This window comes from Lontra canadensis, unplaced genomic scaffold, assembly GCF_010015895.1.
Source record: "Lontra canadensis isolate GAN:19392208 unplaced genomic scaffold, GSC_riverotter_1.0 scaffold9, whole genome shotgun sequence".
NCBI classification, from domain to species: domain Eukaryota; kingdom Metazoa; phylum Chordata; class Mammalia; order Carnivora; family Mustelidae; genus Lontra; species Lontra canadensis.
The window spans coordinates 18,889,860-18,908,370 of NW_022631003.1; the positions used below are offsets into that span (position 1 = coordinate 18,889,860).

Genomic DNA, 18,511 nt, shown 5'->3' on the forward strand with positions numbered 1-18,511 from the left:
TTTCCTGATGAGTGCGTGAAGAGATCTGAACACGTTTTATAATGTGGAGAGTTGAAGATAAATGAGTAGGAAAAAATCTGTAGGGTGGGGATCTGGGAAATCCGTCCTGTTTTACATGTAGATATACACACATTAGGTACATCTTTGTACCTATGTATTTGTATATTTGTGATATAACACACATCCACACACTAAACCCCTCTGTGTGTATCAGAAGGGTTTAGAATTTAAAACATAATTATGTTCTCAGTGTTTCGCAGCGGCCACTTCAGAGCATTTTAAGAGACTGTGAATGACAATAAAAATAACAGTGATCAGACCACATGTGCTCAAGGCTAGAACCCTCAGCCGCGCTGGCCTTTACTTCCCCTCGGTTGTTTTTCCAGCCAAATATTCCCCCCCTGCCAGCATCCCAGGGTCATCCAACCGGCCAATGACGGTTTCAGAGACGCGGTCCCTGGGAGGGGGTATTATGTTCAGGAACACGTCCTGTCAACTTTGCAATTGAGTCACCTCTTTCGGTTGGTGGCGGCCGCTATTTCTTTAAATGGACAGCGGATTTCGAAACGGCAGGAAGGAGGGGGGTGTCAGGAAAAGGAACTCAACCGCCTTTGCTAGAACTGCCCCGCAGCCTTCCCTTCCCCAGCACGCGTGCTCCGCTGGGGCAGCGCCCGCGGCGGCCGATGCATGCCCCCGCGGGCACGCGCGGCGCCTGCTCTTCCCCGGGCGCCCACCGGCGCGGGGAATCCCCCCACGCCGGCCGTCCCCCGCGTCTGCGGCGCGGCCGCCCGGCTTTGTCTCCGGCGGCGTCGCGCTCGGGCGCTCGCTCTCTCCCACATTTCCCCGTGTGCAGCCTGTAACCCGATCTCCCATTTCCTGGTGGATTCTCTTAAAGAGGCAGCGGTCGAGAAGCAGAACAAAGGCTATTGTTTTATTTCCTCCTCGGGGTTCCGCGTCCTGACCGGAATGACCCTTCCTAGATGCTGATTCTCCTCGCCTCTGCGCTCCGGCAGGGGGGCGGGGGGGAGAGCCCTGGTGCATTTCGGTGTCTCTAAGAGACGGAGCCGGGGAAGGTGGGAGGCGTTTCACGAAAACCCGTCTGGTGGTTTCTGGGGCCCCAGCGTAACGTTTTTTTCCAACGTGTCTCCCTAGAGCGGGCGATCGCTCGGCGGCGCCCGGGCAGCCCGACTCCCCGGCCGGCGGAGGGGCTCGCGGCGGGCGCGCGTGGGCCGCGCCGCTGGTGGCTGGGCGGTGGGGGGGGAGGCTGCGCCGCGCGCTCCGCCGGCGGCCGCGGCCTCGCGCGGCCCCGCTCCCCCGGCTTCCCTCGGCTGCCGCCGCCCCTCCCCCCGCCCGGCTTTTATTTCCCCGATGCCGGGCTGTAACCCGAGCTTTTATTTCCTGGTGGCTCCTTTAAGAGGCAGAGCTCAGTGCTGGGAATTCACGTCAGTTTCTGCACTGAAACTCTCAAGATCAATGAGCAAAGAGCTTTCTCAGTTCTGCCTTTCAGTTTCTCTCTTCCAGGAAGGAAAACATTCGAGAGAGCGAGGGAGAGCGGCGGGAGGGCGGGGGGCGGGGGCGCCGGCCGCGGGTGGGAGGAGAGAGCGGGAGGCCGGCCGGGCTGCGCCCCGGGTCGCCGCGCCGCGCCGCGACCTGCAGACCCCGCCGCCGCGCTCCGGGCCCGGCTCCCACGCCCCCGCCGCCCCGCGCACCCAACTCCGCCGGCCGCCCCGCCCCGCCCAGCGCGCTCGCAGACCCCCGGGGCGGCTGCCGGGAGAGATGCTGCAAGAAACTTCTTAAATGACCGCGTCCGGCTGGCCGTGGAGCGCTTCTGGGTTGGGGAGAGGAAAGGAAAGTGGAAAAAAACTGAGAACTTCCTGATCTCTCTCGCTGTGAGACATGTCTGAGACTCCTGCTCAGTGTAGCATTAAGGTAAAGATCTTCTCCCCCTCCCTCTCTGTGCTCGAAAACCTTGAGCTGCACCGGCCGGGGCACTCGGGCTGGGCTCCTCCGAGGGGGCTGTGGCAGTTGCTCCGGTCGCGGGGAATTATTTGGGGGGCGCCGGGGAAGGAGATGCTGCTCGCGGCGGCGGCTGTACCCTTTGGTGTAACCTTGCTGCTCCCCCCGCCGAGCCCCTTCTCGGCTCCTCGCCCCCCTCCCCACCCCCTTTCTTTTTGACAATTAAGTGCCCGTCACAATTGGCCAGGAGGAACCCGAGTGGTCTTTGGAACTGTAAAACACCCCCATAATTAGTGCGCTTTTGTAAAAAAAAAAAAAAAAAAAGAAAGAAAAGAAAAGAAAGAAAGAAAAAAAGAAAACCCTGCTCCTACTCCTACTCCCGACATGTGACTGAAATGTAACTTTTGTTCCCGAGGGGTGGTCTCCTTAGGGGAAAAAAAAGTTCTTCAATCCCCGTTGGGGATGCAATCCTCCCCCCTCCCCTCAAAGGACTGCCTGGGTCAGATCAGACTGGATTTTTTCCCCTCCTCTGATTGTACTTGCAACCACTGTCGGAGAGACAGTCCTGGTGTCAGCTTTTCCTGGGCATTTGCACAATGAATTTCTCTCTTTCTTTTTTAAACCAAAGTAAATAAGTTGTCGAATGGTTATTTTACTCCCATGCATGTGAAAGTTGAATAATCCCAAAGTAGAAAACTCCTGTGATGCAGAGAGGGAGAGAGAGAATTATCTAAGTGACCAGACAAAGTGACCTTCCCTCTTTGACAGTGCAGAGGATATCGAAGAGTAGAAACCTCCCGGCTTTCTGGCAGTGTTTTGCAGTATTGTAAATGCAGGATGGTGGATGTTTGCAAACACCATACTTGGCTTCCAAGTAGTCGTGTGTATATGTCTATACGTCTGTGTCTATAGAGCTGGTGGTGCTGTGGTTTGTTGCTTCTAAAAAGTTGTAAAGTTTGCCACCGTGAGGAGGCAGGGTGATTTGTCCATTTCCCCCAATTATTTTTCCCATGGCTGCATTTATTGTGCACTTTGTTCATTTCACTGTTCCATCAGTCCCCAGGTGGAAAAGCCTTCTGCTTCTGTGAGAGGCTGAAGCCGCTGAAGTTTGTTTGTTTTCGGCTTGGCCCATTTAATATGTGCTCATTGCATGGACGCTGCAGAAACAATGAACAAATAACCTATTTTCTTCATCTCAGGGGAATTAGAGGAACCTTTCCTGTTTCAACACTGCTTTTCCAATAGGATCTGTTGAAGGGAAATAGTATTTCATTAGATTTGCTTACTCGTTTTCATAATTAGTCTCAGGTTTTGGTGTTTTTCATCAGGTGAGATTTTTGTGGATTTTCATGAAAAGATAATGTGAACTAAAAAAGTGAGTTTGGTTTCTTTGTTTTTGCCTCACAAAAATGCCCAGTGGCACTTTCAGGCTTCTGTGTTTGTAGATACCCGGGAGGCAGCAGAATGTCTGAGGCTGTGGTGGGGGTGGAGGGTCACAGTAGATAATTTAAGGTAGTTGGATACTTCAAAACTAGTTTCTTTTGCTGTATAAATTAGATTCTACAATGAGCAGGGTACGGATAATCTAATTTGACACTTCATAACACAAACAGAGGTAACTAAATAATAGGGTATTAAATCAGTAAATTGTATTTAGTTTGATAGCAATAAATTCCACATCAGGAAGACGTGGACCAACTACGGGGCCGTAATTTTTGGCTGAAAACAAACAAAAAGCAGTTCTCTCTGACTTTTCTTGATACTTCTCTTAAAGCATGTCCCCACTGTTCTGATGGGCTTATTTCTGTCTGCTGCAGGCAGAAGTGCTACTAAGTGGCTCATTTCATCCTACTCTAGTGGGAAGAGTTCAGCAGCCCCTTTTCTTACGCAGACATATGAAACCACTCTCCAAACCCAGACAGAACACTGTCCTAAATGTGACATAAAAATTGCAGCCACAGTTTGCTTATCATTTTTTGCCTTATTGCTTATCCTTTCAGTTTTTTTTTTTTTAGGTGCCTCTTTTCATGACTGTGTATTTCTACGTAATTAAAATAGATTGAATACTCTTCACGAGTAACGAAAGTATCACTTTTATTTGAATGGCTCTTCGTGGAGCCAGTATGTGACGGTTGGCTTAGACTGTGTGTATGTTCAGGGGCACACACGTGAAGTGTGTTTTTCCAGAGTTTGTTGAATTCACGGTGTTCCGATGATAAGTGCTGCAGATCAAGGACTTGGGATTATTCCGGGTCATCTGAAAATGTTCTGGTGATGTGTGCAGTGTTTCATTTAGTCCTTGGGATGTGGTACAGTGACTGCATAATAAAAAATGTTTGCTGGTAACCCACAAGCAAGAACGGGGATTGCTTCTAGAGTCCAGTAAACAATAACTTTTCTGTGGAGCAGAGAAGGAATGTCAGAAGCTTTCAAGGATGAGCTGATGAGTCTGATGTATCAAAGACATGTGATACGGAAGGCTCCCCCTGTGTGGAGAGATTTCCCTCACTCCTCTGCTCCACTCCTGAAACCGTCCTCACTTGCTCCCATTCCTTACAAGCAGCTGGTGTGATGGAGCACGGAGGAGCCTGACCAGAGGCAGCCACAGAGGGAAGCACTTGGTTGCCTTCTGAGCAGTGTCCGTTCTTCTAGAAAAGCCTAGTGTACAATTTAGGTGCAGCTTCCAAGGTGAAAGTTTTTGAATCAGTCAATCCGTGACGCCTTTGTGTGTATCGCTCCCCTGGTGATGGTTGACATCGAATGCCTGATAAGCACTTTTCATATTTCTTTTGCGCTTCGTAGGCATCTTTTCATCACCGAAGAGAAGCGAATATCAGACACACATTGTACACAGAAGACAGGTTGACAAGCCCAAGGTTACCCAAACTGGCAGGGAGCCCCACCGTTTCTGTCCTGGGCTGCCCTGTATGTGTACCGACATCTCTCATCCGAGAGTTTAAATGCTTCCTTTTGCTGACCAGTGAGGTGGTTCAAATATAAGGACAGGGACAACTGATTGTATAAAAAAAAACTAAATAATTTTTTTCAGAGGACTGAGAGGCTGACTGTGCTGGTCATGGGAGAAAGGAAGAGGCTATCCTTTCCATTACTGGCCTTCACCTTTAAGTCACCTGTTTGGTTTTAAGTTTAGCCGACTTGCTGCGGAAAGTGGTGATGGCCCAGCCAAAACAGTCCTTCACTTCTTGGCGTGGTGCTTTAGTAAGGGTCGTCCAGGTTACCAGACCTGGTGGCCTACCTGTCCCTCCCCCCTTTCCCTGCCCTCCCTGTTTGCCTTTACTCTCCAGGATGGTTGGCTTTCTCAGCAGAAAGAAATCTCTTTTTATTTTGCTACTAACTGGGACACTCCAGGTCTTCCCTACTGGACTCTGAGCTCCTTGGGTTTAGCGATGGTTATCTGTGTGTCCCAGTACCTAGCTTGGCACCTGGCACAGAACTGTTTCTCAGTAATGTTTGCTGATTTGAAGCAAGGCATGGGAGGAGGTCAGCACCCTTTCCTCTGTCTGTCCCTGTGTACCAGAAGGTGACTTAACAATTTTCATCTGTTAACTTGCGTGAAGTCTTGAATAGGGCCATGCTGCTGTCTCAGGGAGGCCTAGAACACTCTCTGGATGTCTGTCCAAAAATAGTTATAAGTAGGATTTTGTTATGATGATACTATTTTTATTATTTTGATAAAATTTTTTAAAAAAAGCTTGTGTATCGAAACAGATAAGGCAATTGAGTAAAAGATGACAAAGGGCCTTAAGAATCACTTGGGAAGACTCAGATTAGTGGGCTTGCTGGTTTTCCCCAGTTTCTTGGACAACTAAACTGGGGAACTTTTAGGCTTTCAGAACAGAAAACCTCAGAGATCACCTGGGCCAGCTTGCATTTTTATAGAGAGAAGGTCCAGAGAACGGAATGGCTTGCTTCAGCTCATTGGCGACCCAGCCAGCTTTAGAGCAACACAGGCCTCGTTCTCAGCCCCCTGTACTGCCTTTCCTGGGTCCCTGGTGCATCCCTATAAAAGGCCAAGGAAATTCGATACAATAGGCTGCACTCTCTCTGGCACTTCCTAGCTTGGTCCATTTTAATCCCAAGCCAGCTGGTATGAGGGCACGGAGGTATGTGCCAAGGAAGATGTGTGTGGGGGGAGCACTGGACCCAGTGGGTATATTGTTGGATGTGAGAAGAGGAAGTAGTAGGAGTAGGGGATCAGGGAAGAAGGGCTTGACGGACTTGGATTTGTACCTCTCTTTGCAACAATACTCTTTTTTATTGTAAAAAACACACAACATGAAATTTGCTATCCTAACCGTTTTGAAGCTTGCACTTCTGTGGTGATAAGTATATTCACACTGTTGTGCAACAGATCTCTAGAACTTTTTCATCCTGCAGCTCGGAAACTCTGTACCCACGGCACACTAATTTCCCCTCTCCCCTCCTGCCGGCCGCGGTAGCCCCCTCTCTATTTTCTGTTTCTATGGTTTTGACTAAGGATACTTTATGTAAGTCGAATCCTATATTCTTGTTCCTTTGGTAATTGTAACATCCTGGAGGCTCCTCTGCGTCGTGGAATGGGACAGGATTTCTGTCTTGCTTTAAGGCTGCATAATATTCTGTTTTACATGTATGCCACATTTTTTTTTAATCCATTCATCTGCTGGAGATTTCATTGCTTCCATCTCATGGCTGTTGTGAATAAAGCTGTGGTGGGCATAGATGTGCAGTGGTCTCTTCAAGATCCTGCTGTGAGCCCTTTGGAGGTACGGCCAAAGACGGGGTGGGTGGGATGCAGCAACTCTTTTTTATAGTCTGTGAGCAGTCTAGTACCTCTGCTTTGAGCCGAGGGTACTGGGCCTGTTAACGGGGTCCTTTTCCGAGGAAATCTTGAGTGGGCCGTAGGCTCTTTTCTCCAGGGGCGGCCAAACGTATACCCTAATTTGTGTGTAGTAAGCTTCCTGTCCCAAACAGCATCAGCTAAAAACGTGACATCTGCTCCTAGAGAAGTAGCTGACTTCCTTCACATGGGTCAGCCAAGGGAAGAAGTAGCCCAAGTGTGGGTATCAGAGGAAGGCAGAGCTGAAAGAAAGTCTGTACATCTCAGTTAAGCTGTGTTTGCCCACACTGGGGAAGGTAAAGGGCGACGAGGCACAGGGTTGTTGGGAGTAACTGGGTGGAATAGCAGTTTCGTTTTATTACCCATTTTTAAAAAGTTGCCCTTTGGTGTGGTTCTCCCAGCTGAGTGGCTCAGTGTTAAATGAAGCCCCCTAGGGTTCGAGGTAAACAAACAGCATATTTTCCCCTGTGAATGCTACTTTAGAGAAAACACTGGAGTTTGTTTTCAGGCAGAGTCCGGCACTGCTGTATTTGTTGTTAGACGTGTGTAAGACACCAATCTCTGTGTGTATTTGTTGAGTAGAATGAGTGTGAGTGTCCTCAGGGTTCCCGCGCCAGGAGAGGCCCCACTTAAAGACCGTTCCCTGCCAAACCTAGTATTTGGGGGCAAGAAAGACTAGACAGGGCGAGAAGTTAGAATTATAGCCTATTAAACAACCAACACATTTTGATTTATTTCTGAACATACAGGAACCAGACTGATGAAGTGTGGCTTGCCGGGGCGTCTCAGGATGAGCCCCAATGAAGAGGCAGAAATGACTTGTGTCCCACATCATCTGCTGGTTAGAAATGAGTGCTACCACTTGCCCGAAACTGTTCCCTCAGTGTCAAAATATTACCACAAATATATTATTTGCTGTGTTAATTTGCTTGATAAAACTTTCTTCTCAGATAGTGAAAATGTGCAGACCAGTTGTCTAAATGATCTGGAATTTTCAGACTGTGGGGAAATGGTGGGAGGGGCTGAATAAGGAAGGCATTAGCCCAAGTTTGTGACGTGGGGACTCCCAGAGGAGCAGAGCTGCCTCTCAGTCCTGTGGACTATGTTTATGGAAAACTGTGTAACACTTGCATTTTAGAGCTTTCCTGATTCTGGGTAACTAAAGGGGATCGTCAGCTGTTCTAGTGGTCATTGCTCCTACATTTCTCCCCTTCTTCTGCTTCCTTCTCCTCTCCCACCTCCTCCATCATACCACCACCACCATCACCACCACCATCACATGTGGAATACGACTGGCTGCTGGTGTGTGTGTGGTGTTTGATCTACGTTATCTTCCTTACTCTTCACAACTTTCTCAGAGTTGCTGTTTTTCTCCCTATTTTACAAATGAGGATCCTGAAGCCCAGAGTGTTTGAGTGACATTGGCCTAAGATCTCAGATGCCATACGTGGCAAAGCTAAAGCCTACCATTCCAGAGCGTTCTCCATGACAATGTTCTTGGGTATGGCCATCTTTGTGAAGAAAATTAGGAAACTGATGTGACGTGAGATGGTGGAGCCTCCCATGAGCCAGGGTGAGAGGCACAAATAGGGCAGCAGAAATGTTTCCTTCCTGTTCTGGGTCCCCCTGAAGGTGGGTTGTTCCTTGTTGTTCCTCTCACGGAGCGATAGGAACAACACAACCCAGTGTCCAGATCTTCCATTTTTCTTCCAATCTCTGGTATTCTCTAGTGATCTTCTGTCTTTTGATAGGTCTCATTCAAAAGGCCCTCCATGTTCTCAGAAACCTTTCCTTTCCCTCTCTGCCTTTTTCTTCTTTCCCTGGCACATAATTATGCCTTCATTCCATGGGTGACAGGTTGCACTGTGTCCTCTCATCCTGCCCAGTCTCAGCCTCTGGGTTAGTCACCTCTGTCTGCATCACTCCCTGCTCAGTCTCTTTTTTGTCCACAGCTTCCCCTCCACCCGAAACTTTTTACACAAACCATCAACATCAAGTTTTTCTTTCTTTTTTTTTTTTTTCAAAGATTTTATTTATTTATCTGACACAGAGAGAGATCACAAGTAGGCAGAGAGGCAGTCAGAGAAGGGATGGAAGCAGGCTCCCTGCTGAGCAGAGAGCCTGACACGGGGCTCGATCCCAGAACCCTGAGATCATGACCTGAGCTGAAGGCAGAGGCTTAACCCACTGAGCCACCCAGGTGCCCCAACATCAAGTTTTTCTTAAACCATCTCTCATGTACATCTCAATCCTGTATGATTTCTATTCCCTGATTGTCCCACACCACCAGAGGAAGAATCTTTTCTTTCCCCTCTTTCCTGGTAGCCTGACCACAGTGGCCTTGTTCTATCTTACTTGAGCGAAGAGAGAATTCTGAGTTCATGAAATCTGGCTTTTGAACAACCTTAATGAAGCCTTTCTTCAGAGCAAATATGGAGAAGAAAGCAGAGAGGGAGATGTGAGGAGGTAATAAGGGGGAATCTGAGAGAGCACAACCCAAATTTCTCATGAAACAGATGAGGAGACAGGGTCCTTTGGCATTTAAATAGCATGCCAGAGATCACATTGTTTGTGATAGCCAAGCCAGAGTCAGAATCCGATATTCTGCCCTAGGAATCTGTCCCTCTAACATTGTGGTGGGTGTGGGGGAGATGCGGAGAGTGGTAAAAAGCAGACAGGATTTCGCAATGCGTGGCTCCTTTGCAAGGACTCCTATAGAGTTAAACCCATTTGTATGGCACCACACAATGACTGATGCTATTAATGATCATAATTATGACTTCCAAGTTAAAGACAAGCTTTAAGTTATGAGATTTAGGAAGTGAGAAAATGTAATGCATTTTGGAAAGCTCTCCAACAAAAATGTTTGGCATAAAAATAATGTGAAGTTTTAAGAGGCTACGCTTCAGTTATCTGGATGAATGACTTATGAAAAATATGTTACTCCCCAGTGAAGACAGGAAGGAGCCATCCAATAAATCTGTACGCTCACCAGACCTGTGTACTCCTTGGGGGTATTTTCCCTTTGTGTGTGGGAGTCAGACATACGGAAAACGATCTCATTTCCTGAATGACCTGAAAAGAACGCATCGCCCTGCTGTCGCGAGCAGGGTGGGTGAGTGCGTTCAGTGATGTCAGTGTCGCCACAGCGCAGTTCCAATCCCCTTTGCTTCGCATTTTACTCTGTCTGATGTTCTTTGGTTCTTATCTGTCAAGACGATTTCCCTCAAGATGATTGTAAGTTCTGGGAAGAGGGGAACAGTCATTGCCATACTGTAGAGCCCTTCTGGGGGAAGAACATAGATACTGGAGTGGACAGGCCTGAGTGTGGGTCCTGGTTCTTGAACTTGAATTTATCAATCCTCATCTACAACTTGGTAACTCATCTAAAGTGGTAATAAAAATACCTCTCTTTCATAACACTGTGACTTTCTTTGTTAAAAAAAAACAGCTAACTCTTCTCCCCCTTTATGTATCCTCCCTAATAATCTAGATCTAAGGGAGCTAGAGGTTTGCTGGTCCCGGGCCTATATGACCCAGTTGGTATGGCGACCAGAGATGTGGATGGTTTGCTCCAACTCCCGTGGCTGGGCGGTAGCGCCTCCTGAAACCCCAGTCGGGGCTTCCTAAGTGGGCTGACTCCCAGCGAACGTGCTTGCTGCCCTCCCACCGGGTGTCTCGCAGGGCTGGGTCGCTCAGTGGTGTTGAGCACAGCTCTCGGTTTCACTTGAACTGAATGCCAGCCTCAGCCATAGAAGTGATGAGCCAGCTGCAGTTACGGGGTAATAACAAGGCCTTTTGCATCTCACAGTGACGTTTTGAAGGAATAGCTGGGATGGTTCTAATAAGTTTCAAAGGTAAAAGAAAAGGAAAAAAAACCAAGAACAAAAGCAAACCTAAGCCTGGAAGTACTGTCCAGTGACTCTAACTAGCATTATTACTCAGCCCTCAAGTATTCAGACCTATTCAGGGATCCGCTCATTCACACAGTTGCTTATTATCTGCGGCTGGGGCGCGACTCGAGCGAGGGCATCGTTTCTTAAGTCTGCTTTTGTTGAACAGGCATTTCCACGTCTGTCTGACCACAGAGCAGACACCGTTTGCCGTTGGGGGGCGGGGGGGCGGACTTTCCAGTTTCAAGAGCGGGAGTCGATTGCTCTCGGTGGAAGTTTATACAGAAGGGTTGGAGAAAGCCAAATGTGTGACTTTGGGGGCATGAGGGAACCTTTGTTTTTATATATTGAGGGACTGAAGTGTCCGTTTTCAGCAGCTCTGTTCTCTTAGCCGTGGACTTGAAATGCATTCCTGAGTTTTCCTTCGTGTATCCATGTTAGATGAGAAGATGACACAGAGGCTGGAAAATGACCCTTTGTGAGGCCAAATGGAGGGAACGTTGGCTGCCTCTTCTGCTGACCCCCTGGCAGCAGTTCTGGGCACTTTGGGTCTATTAGAGAAAGAACATAGGTGTGGGGAGAAGCCATTCCTCTGCCCTCCTTCTTGGAAAGCACAAGTGAAAGTTTGTGATTTTCTACGCAGCTGCTGTGTCCCCTCCCCCGTGGCTTTCAAGGGGTCACATAACTGTATCTTTCTGAAGACTTATCTCTGTAACAAGCAGTAACCCCTCCTCACTCACATCCCCTATATGTGAGGAAATAGTAACCAAAGATGAGATGCTGACTCTGAACTATTTCCTGAAAGAAATGAGCTGCAGGTAGAAATCAGCCTGATCATTAAAAAAAGAAAAATAAATAAAAAAATCCAGCCCCACAGAACAGTCTGCTTGTCTCTGAGGTTCCCCGTTTCCCTAACACTTCCCCTGTTCCCTAGTGAAAGTGTGGGTCTGGGTGTGGCACTGGTGGCAGAGCTGGGTAACTGGGAGACTGGGAGATGGGAAAGCAAGGGGAGGGCTGGACTCTGCCGGTCTGGCTGCGGGTGTGGCCCGAGCAGCTCTGGGCTCCCTGATGAAGAATCCAGGTCAGGAGACAGTTTCGAGCTTGTATGGTCCAGAGACTACTAATTCATACTCAGATCAATACAGCTGCACTGGGGTGGGCAAGGGGAACTAGAACAGAGGCTTGACAGAAAGGGGAGCAGGACTTTGCTAAGCTTTCTTCTGGACTGTTCTGAAGGGCTCAGCCAACGGAAGGAGACTTTTCTCCACCTTAGTTCCTTCATTATTCATTGTTGCTTCTAGACTGGTTGCCTTTTCCACACTGCCCTGGACCGTCGAATCAGAGTCCTGCTGGAGGAGACCGCATAACCTCCTGACTCACCGTAAGGTCCGACTATGACTTCGCATGCGTGATCCTGGGCAGGGCCTCTGGAGGGACAGAAAGGAGTTCTCTTTTCTCTGGGCCTGTTATGCGCTTGTGCCCAGCTTCCTGCCACAGAGTTGGCCCACCTGGTTTTGGGACATGAGAAATCTGAGGGATTGGACCCTTGGTGCATGTTGCAGTCGCTGTGTCCTTTTGACCTGAGATCTGGGAGATTTTAAAAATCCATGTAACGAGGTCACTGGACAGGAGCTTTGCACAGCCGAGACCTATGGGTCTCCTCACTCCCGGGTCCTGACAGTCATGGCCAGCGATGGGGTGAGGCTAGCAGGTCTTACTTGGTGCCTTTTGAGGTGGTCTGTATTTGAAGTGAGGTCAATTGGGTGGGAGAGCTTCGTTTGGGACTGAAATAGGAGTAATGGAGATCTTCGGTCTGGGAGTGTCCTCTTCCCTGTGACTGGGAGGCATGAGTGACCCCAGGTGGCTGACTGCATCCCAGATTCCCTGGAAGGTGGCCAGCTCCTTATTTGACTTTGTGCCATTTAGCCCTTCCGTTTAGCCTGCTGACTTGAATACTTTAGGATGGGGTGGAAGGAGGAACCATAGGAGTTGGAAAGGTAAGCATCTTTACCCCCAGAAAGCTAGGGAAACAGAGATTGGCTTTCTGAATTTTGCATTACACCTTTTTTGTGTCTCCGCAGCTCTGTACTTTTGGCTGTGGGTTGGGAATTGAGGGTCCATTTCTCTGCAGGCAGAAGTCACCTGTAGGTCAGAGGCAGCTTTTTTTTTTTTTTTTTTTTTTTAACATTTATTTGTTTTGGCGGGGGAGCAGAGGGAGAGGGAGAAGCAGACTCCCTGCTGAGGAAGAAGCCTGATGCAGGGCTCAATTCCAGGACCCCGAGATCATGACCTGAGCTGAAATCAAGAATCAGGTGCTTCACTGACTGAGCCACCGAGGCGCCCTTCCAAGGCAGCTTTGGAACATGGTGGAATCCAGGGGGGGCTGTTGAAACAGGAAGGCCAGAGTGGTGACCCTGTAATCCTTTTCAGTATGCTAGAAGGGGATCTTTAACCTTCACCCACATAGGTAGGGAGATGGGCAAAGGGACCTCAGCATTCGGTTGCATCTTAAGTAGGGCACCTATTAGAATATGTCTTACTTATTCCCACCCTTCCTGGCACTTTGGTTTTTCTGTGCTCATTACCTTAGAGAATGAACCAGGAGGCCCTGGTATCAATGGCAGGATATTTATTGCTCATCTCTTGGAAGCACAGTGAACTAGGTGGATAGGTCCTCAGAAGGAGAAGACCCTTGAAAATGCATGAAGGCAACAAGGCAGGGAGCCATGCAGACCCTTGAAAGGCCCTGTGGTTCCTGCAGAGAGGAAAGAGATGGGCCCAAGGGCGTAAGTCAGTGTTAATGTTAGCTAGCTCTTCTGAGAATTTATCTTGTCCTGCACGCTTCAGTAAAATGGCCAAGTGGAGCTTCTCTAAGCTAGGAGGAGGAAGGCCTGTGTATGCTTTTGTGGTTAGCTCTCGTGTTGAGCAGTCTGATTTAAGGGAAAGATGGTTCTGTATACATTTCCATTTCGGTTGTGGTATTTTAAGGTTTACCATGGAGGAGGTGTGGGTGAATGAGAAGATGGTCCTGTTGCCTCTCGAGTCAGTCAGATCTAGGTTACAGGTCAAAGTAAGTTCCCAATACATCCATTTTCTTATGTGGGTCCATTTTAGGACAGCCTGCAGAGCCTAGGGCACATCTAATTAATTCTACCTTGGTGGACATGCTTGTGGCCTGCCAGGCTATATGCCAAGGGGGTTATCAGAAAGAATTCACATCACAGATCGGCCCCCACATTGGTGTGTATGATTCTTCTTGGGGTCCTGTACTGGGGTTCTCTTAATCCCTTTGGGACTCCCAAGTGAGGCCCATGCTGACAAGATTATGCTTCTTTGGGGAAGTTTTGGCTGCACACTTCCCCCAAGCAGGGTGAACCAAGTGTCAGTCCAGCTGGCTGCCTTTTGGGCAGTTGGCCATGCTTGGCACTTCTGAGTTTCTGGTATATCAGTTGCCAGAAAGGCGGTCTTTCAGCTGGTCCTAGTGTCCCCAGGGCACAGATGTTAAGCTTTGGAGGAAAATTTGCGATTTTATGTTCACTCTTTATTTTCATTTATGGCATTTATGACTGTATAGTTGAAATTTGTTTAAAGAATGCTCCGTACACCAAAGCCCTAGAAAGTAGCTTCTGTGGGTGAGGGAGAGGTTCCTACAGAAAGTTATTGAAGGCCCGTGGTTAGGGACACGCCCTGGAGATTAGAATGAGCACGATCTCGGGAGAACAGAGAGAGCGTGGCTGACACTATGCGTTTAGATGCTGTTTTTAGTTCTGGTCAGGACCATACAGTATGGCTTGTGCTTCCTTGGGCATCTTTCTACTTTTATTCCAAGGGTTTGTTTTTGTGACCCTGTGTATAGGTATGTGTGGGCATGCTCACATGATCGTAAGTCACAGAAAGGATGGGATAATCTGTTTTCTAGCTTATGGAGTGAAAGATTACACAAAACCCAGCCTTGTGGCAAGAAAACCTTACATCTAGATGTAAAATATATCTCCTTGGAGGGTTGGCTTTCTGATAGGCTATAAACGGATTGTTAAACAGCAATGTGAGGGGCTGTTAACAAGCTGTTCCTAGGAGCATCTCCCTGGTCTGGTCTGAAAAGGTAATGTATACGTATTAGAGCTACGAAGCAGTTTGCTTGTGGTGTTTATATGTTGGTAGATTTTGTGTGTGTGTGTGTGTGTGTGTGTGTGTATCTTCAGTGGTGAATGAAGTGAACAGATAATTTTACATGTTGTTTATTCCTATGTTAGCGTCCACATTCTACGGTGAGCTGTGTTCTGATTTGTCTTTGACACTGGCTGAAATGAAGAGGTCAGGCAAACTTCTAAAAGCTTCAGTGTGTTTATGAAAAGATCCTACGTATGTTCATAGCTGCTTTACACCTCGAGAACCCTTTGATGGGTGGGTGCGTCACCTCCCCAGAAGGGAAGTAGCTTTCGGGTCTCCAAGTTCAGCAAGGCAGGGCTCCTATTAGGTATCTGATCTTACTTGAACTTCTTTTCCTATTCAGGTGTTAAAGCCGAACACGGGTCCATGCCAGTTTCTGCTGCTCTTGGATTTTCATGAGAACCCTTTCTTGTTACTAGCATGCCATGCTTCTGCTGTGTTCACAGCTGCTGTGTTAAAAACAGGTGTCTCTTATAATCCTCTGACTGGATCAGTTTGTGAGCCTGGCAAAGCCTTATTATTATTGTTTTTATTTATTTATCTGTGTCCTGCATAGGTCAGAGACTGCCAGGAGCAGTTGATGAGCAGGATTAATGTGAGAGAAGATGGTAGCTTCTCTTAGTAGAGGTTTCTGTGAAAGAATCCATCCGAGATCTTGTACCATAAAGACAGAACTAACTAGAACTGTTCAGGATATGGATCACAGGGGACAACAGCCAAAAGAGAAATAGAAAATGAGTAGTTTTGCCAAGTCACCTCTCTGTCATTCATCAAAGGCCATCTTAAAGCCAGTGCTGCCACAAACGCCAACCAGGACTAAGGGGCGTGAGTGAGGGCCCTTCTCTGGTCCGGGGCCCATGAACTGATTCATCCACTGTTGCTTCTCAAGGCTGCTGGATCCCAGGCTTCCGGAAGGCAGATGTTCTATCTTCTGCGGGCTTCAAGGCAAGCTGGTGTCCCACTGCACACCTCGTCCCTCTCACGCTGTTCCTTCTCCGTCCTCACTGACACCGTCTTCCCTCTGGCCCCAGACTTCTCACTTGTCTGCCATCTCAGCTTCCTACTGCCACTCCCTGCACTTTCCAGTCCAACCCAGAATGATTCTTTGCGGGTCAAAATTCAATCATATCAGTCCCTTTTTGACCCTGCAGTTCAGGGTGGAGCCTAGCCCTTCATCATGGAAGGCCCGGGGCAGTCTGCCTTTCTAGAATCATTTTCCAACCTCCCCTTCCATGTTATCTTCCAATAGAGACCTGCTCTTCTCCCAAAACACATAATGCACCTAATGCCTCGAATCTTCTCCTCATTCCTTTCCTGCCTGGTAGCCAGTGTGTCATCTGAAGCCCATTTCTGAAGCCTTCCCTGTGCTGACAGGCACCATGTCCTACAAGCCATTGAACATGCTGGCTGTTGGCTGTGACCCTGTTGGTGTTTGCTAGTCATCCTCTAACTACAGTGAAAGCCCATGGGGGAGCAGGAGTCCAATGGATTTTTTTTTTTTTTTAGTATCTCTGAGTGTCTGGCTAAGTGCTTGGCTTGGGGAAGGTCTGTTGTATGTTAGCTGAACAGATTTTTAAAAATTAGCAGGTGTTTACTAAGCTTCTGTTATGGTCTCAGTGGACACTAGGATCTATATATATATGTATACATACATATATATACATATACATACATATATGTAAGTGTGAGATGAACACCTTTAGACACGGCTGGGTTAACCACAGTGTCACTCCCCATACCTAAGGTGCTCCTGAGAGATGCACGCACTGGGCAGACACACATGCAGGACCCACTCACTCTTTCCCTCTTGCCTGCCCACCTTCCAGAGATGAACACAGCTGGAGAAGAGGCTGGACAACCTGTAGGCCTGATGCGAAGGGAGATGCAGGGACAGCCCCAGACAAGTAAACTTCCTCACCCGTGGGCCCTTTTTCTTCGCTTGCTCAGGGCGCTCCTGGGCCCAGGAGAGAGGTGATGGCCGTGCGTTGCAGCCATGTGCAGTCTTGACATTGTTGGCTGTGGTTCTCTGGGAACCAGGGGCCGATCACTGCTGCGTGGGGCTGCCCATTGGCCCCTCACTTCATTCCTCTGCTAGCTGGTTGGCAGAGATAGCCAGAAAGCGCAGCCCGGCTTCGTGAGTCTTCAGTGAAGTCTGTGACTGCCTTGCCAGGGACAGGAGGAATCTGACCCTCTACTTGGGTCAGCTCTTTTAAGCCTTCTCCTCCTGATCCCGTGTTCTCTTCTCAACTTATCTGAGAAGCTCATCTTCTTGGAGTTCTTAGTTTACTCCTAACATGTTGCCTGGGGGACCTAAACCAGAGAGAACAACTGAGTGTACCATGGGACTAGAAAAACAACTCGGAGCTATTTCTTACAGAGGGTGGGATAGCCTCACCATTTCTGTTGACAGTGGACAACTCTGTGCTCCTTACTCGAAAAGGAAGCTCTTAGGAGATCAATGTTAGGGTTATGAACAATCTGGTACTCTGGTACGTGTGAAATGGACCAACTGGGAGAAGTCAGGTATTTTCAGATACAAGCAGACACACCTAGACCTTCCCCACAAGCCCAAATGGCTCATTTCCTCTTTCTTCCTGTTGCCATTAACATGCAGCTGGCATTGGGGGCATCAGGATATGTGAAAAGTCTCCACATTCTGAACCCACCCAGAGCCAAGCTAGGGTTCTTTCATGGCTCCCCAAACTGACACCTGCCTGGTTTTCCTGGCTGCCTGCCAGGGGCGCTCTTTTCCGGATCCACACTGCAGCTGCTGGCCAGCCCTCCTGGCCTTGATCTCATCTCTGCTGCAGGGGATGTCTCCATGCTGCTTTCCTTCTAGGCCTTTCTGTCCCCACTGGCAGCCCGAGGATTCTCTTGCCTCTCCCAGATTGGGCTCCGAGGGGGTTTGTGTGCAAGGTGGAAATTGTTACAGCCACAGTGAGTCCCAGCAAGGGTCCCAGTGCAAACATATACTTACGAAGCTGCTGGGGTGGGGGTGGCCACCAGGGGTTTACCCTCAGGAGCACCCTGCTCATGCCCCTTGTGCTGTCCAGGCTGGAGAGGTGCTGTCAGGTTCCTCCCACCACTGCTGTCCTCACCCAGTGTCTCCACGGCCAAGGCTGTCGATTTGGAGGCCGTTTCCTTCCTGTCCATTTCCTCTCCTTTGCTTCCAGCCTCACCAGACCCAGTGCCAGGCTTACTGTTCGGGGCGCACAGGAGCTCGGGGCTTGGTACACAGGAGCCCCGCAGTTCCTGATAATGAATGCACTGTAGTCTAATCTAGGGCCTGTCCCCCATGTAGGTCTATGAGGAATTACAGCCCTTGTTCTAGCAACCTGCTCAAGAACAAAGTTTTGAACCCGCACAACTGTGTTAGGGCCATCAGTCTTTGTTTTCACTTGAAGTTGCTTGAACATTGACCTGCCTGCGAGAAAATCTTAGGGCACTTTTCTGAATGAGCTGTTGAAATAGAACAGGAAAGCAATTAACAAGTGCCCATGTGATTGTGGGAGGGGGGCAGTGTGGGAGGGGCTCCCCTCTCCCCCCACCCAAGAAGTTACAATATTTTCCAAACCCTACATGGTAAGATGTGATCTGATAAGGGACTTCTCACTGTTTCTCATTTACGTGGCAAGCCTTACAAAAAGGTACC

General features: G+C 48.7%; 1 protein-coding gene across 3 annotated transcripts in view; it reads left to right on the forward strand.

Annotated features, from left to right (window-relative positions):
• The first annotated feature begins 1,652 nt into the window (after nt 1-1,652).
• The window catches only part of ETV6 (ETS variant transcription factor 6), a 229,150-nt gene continuing 212,291 nt past the window's right edge, over nt 1,653-18,511 (forward strand). The window contains exon 1 of one of the 3 annotated variants that reach the window (XM_032855005.1): nt 1,653-1,929. In XM_032855005.1, the coding sequence (XP_032710896.1) occupies nt 1,897-1,929 (33 nt within the window). In that variant the 5' untranslated portion in view covers nt 1,653-1,896. The remainder of the gene's footprint in view (nt 1,930-18,511) is intronic. The other 2 variants (XM_032855004.1, XM_032855006.1) reach the window with 2 other exon arrangements.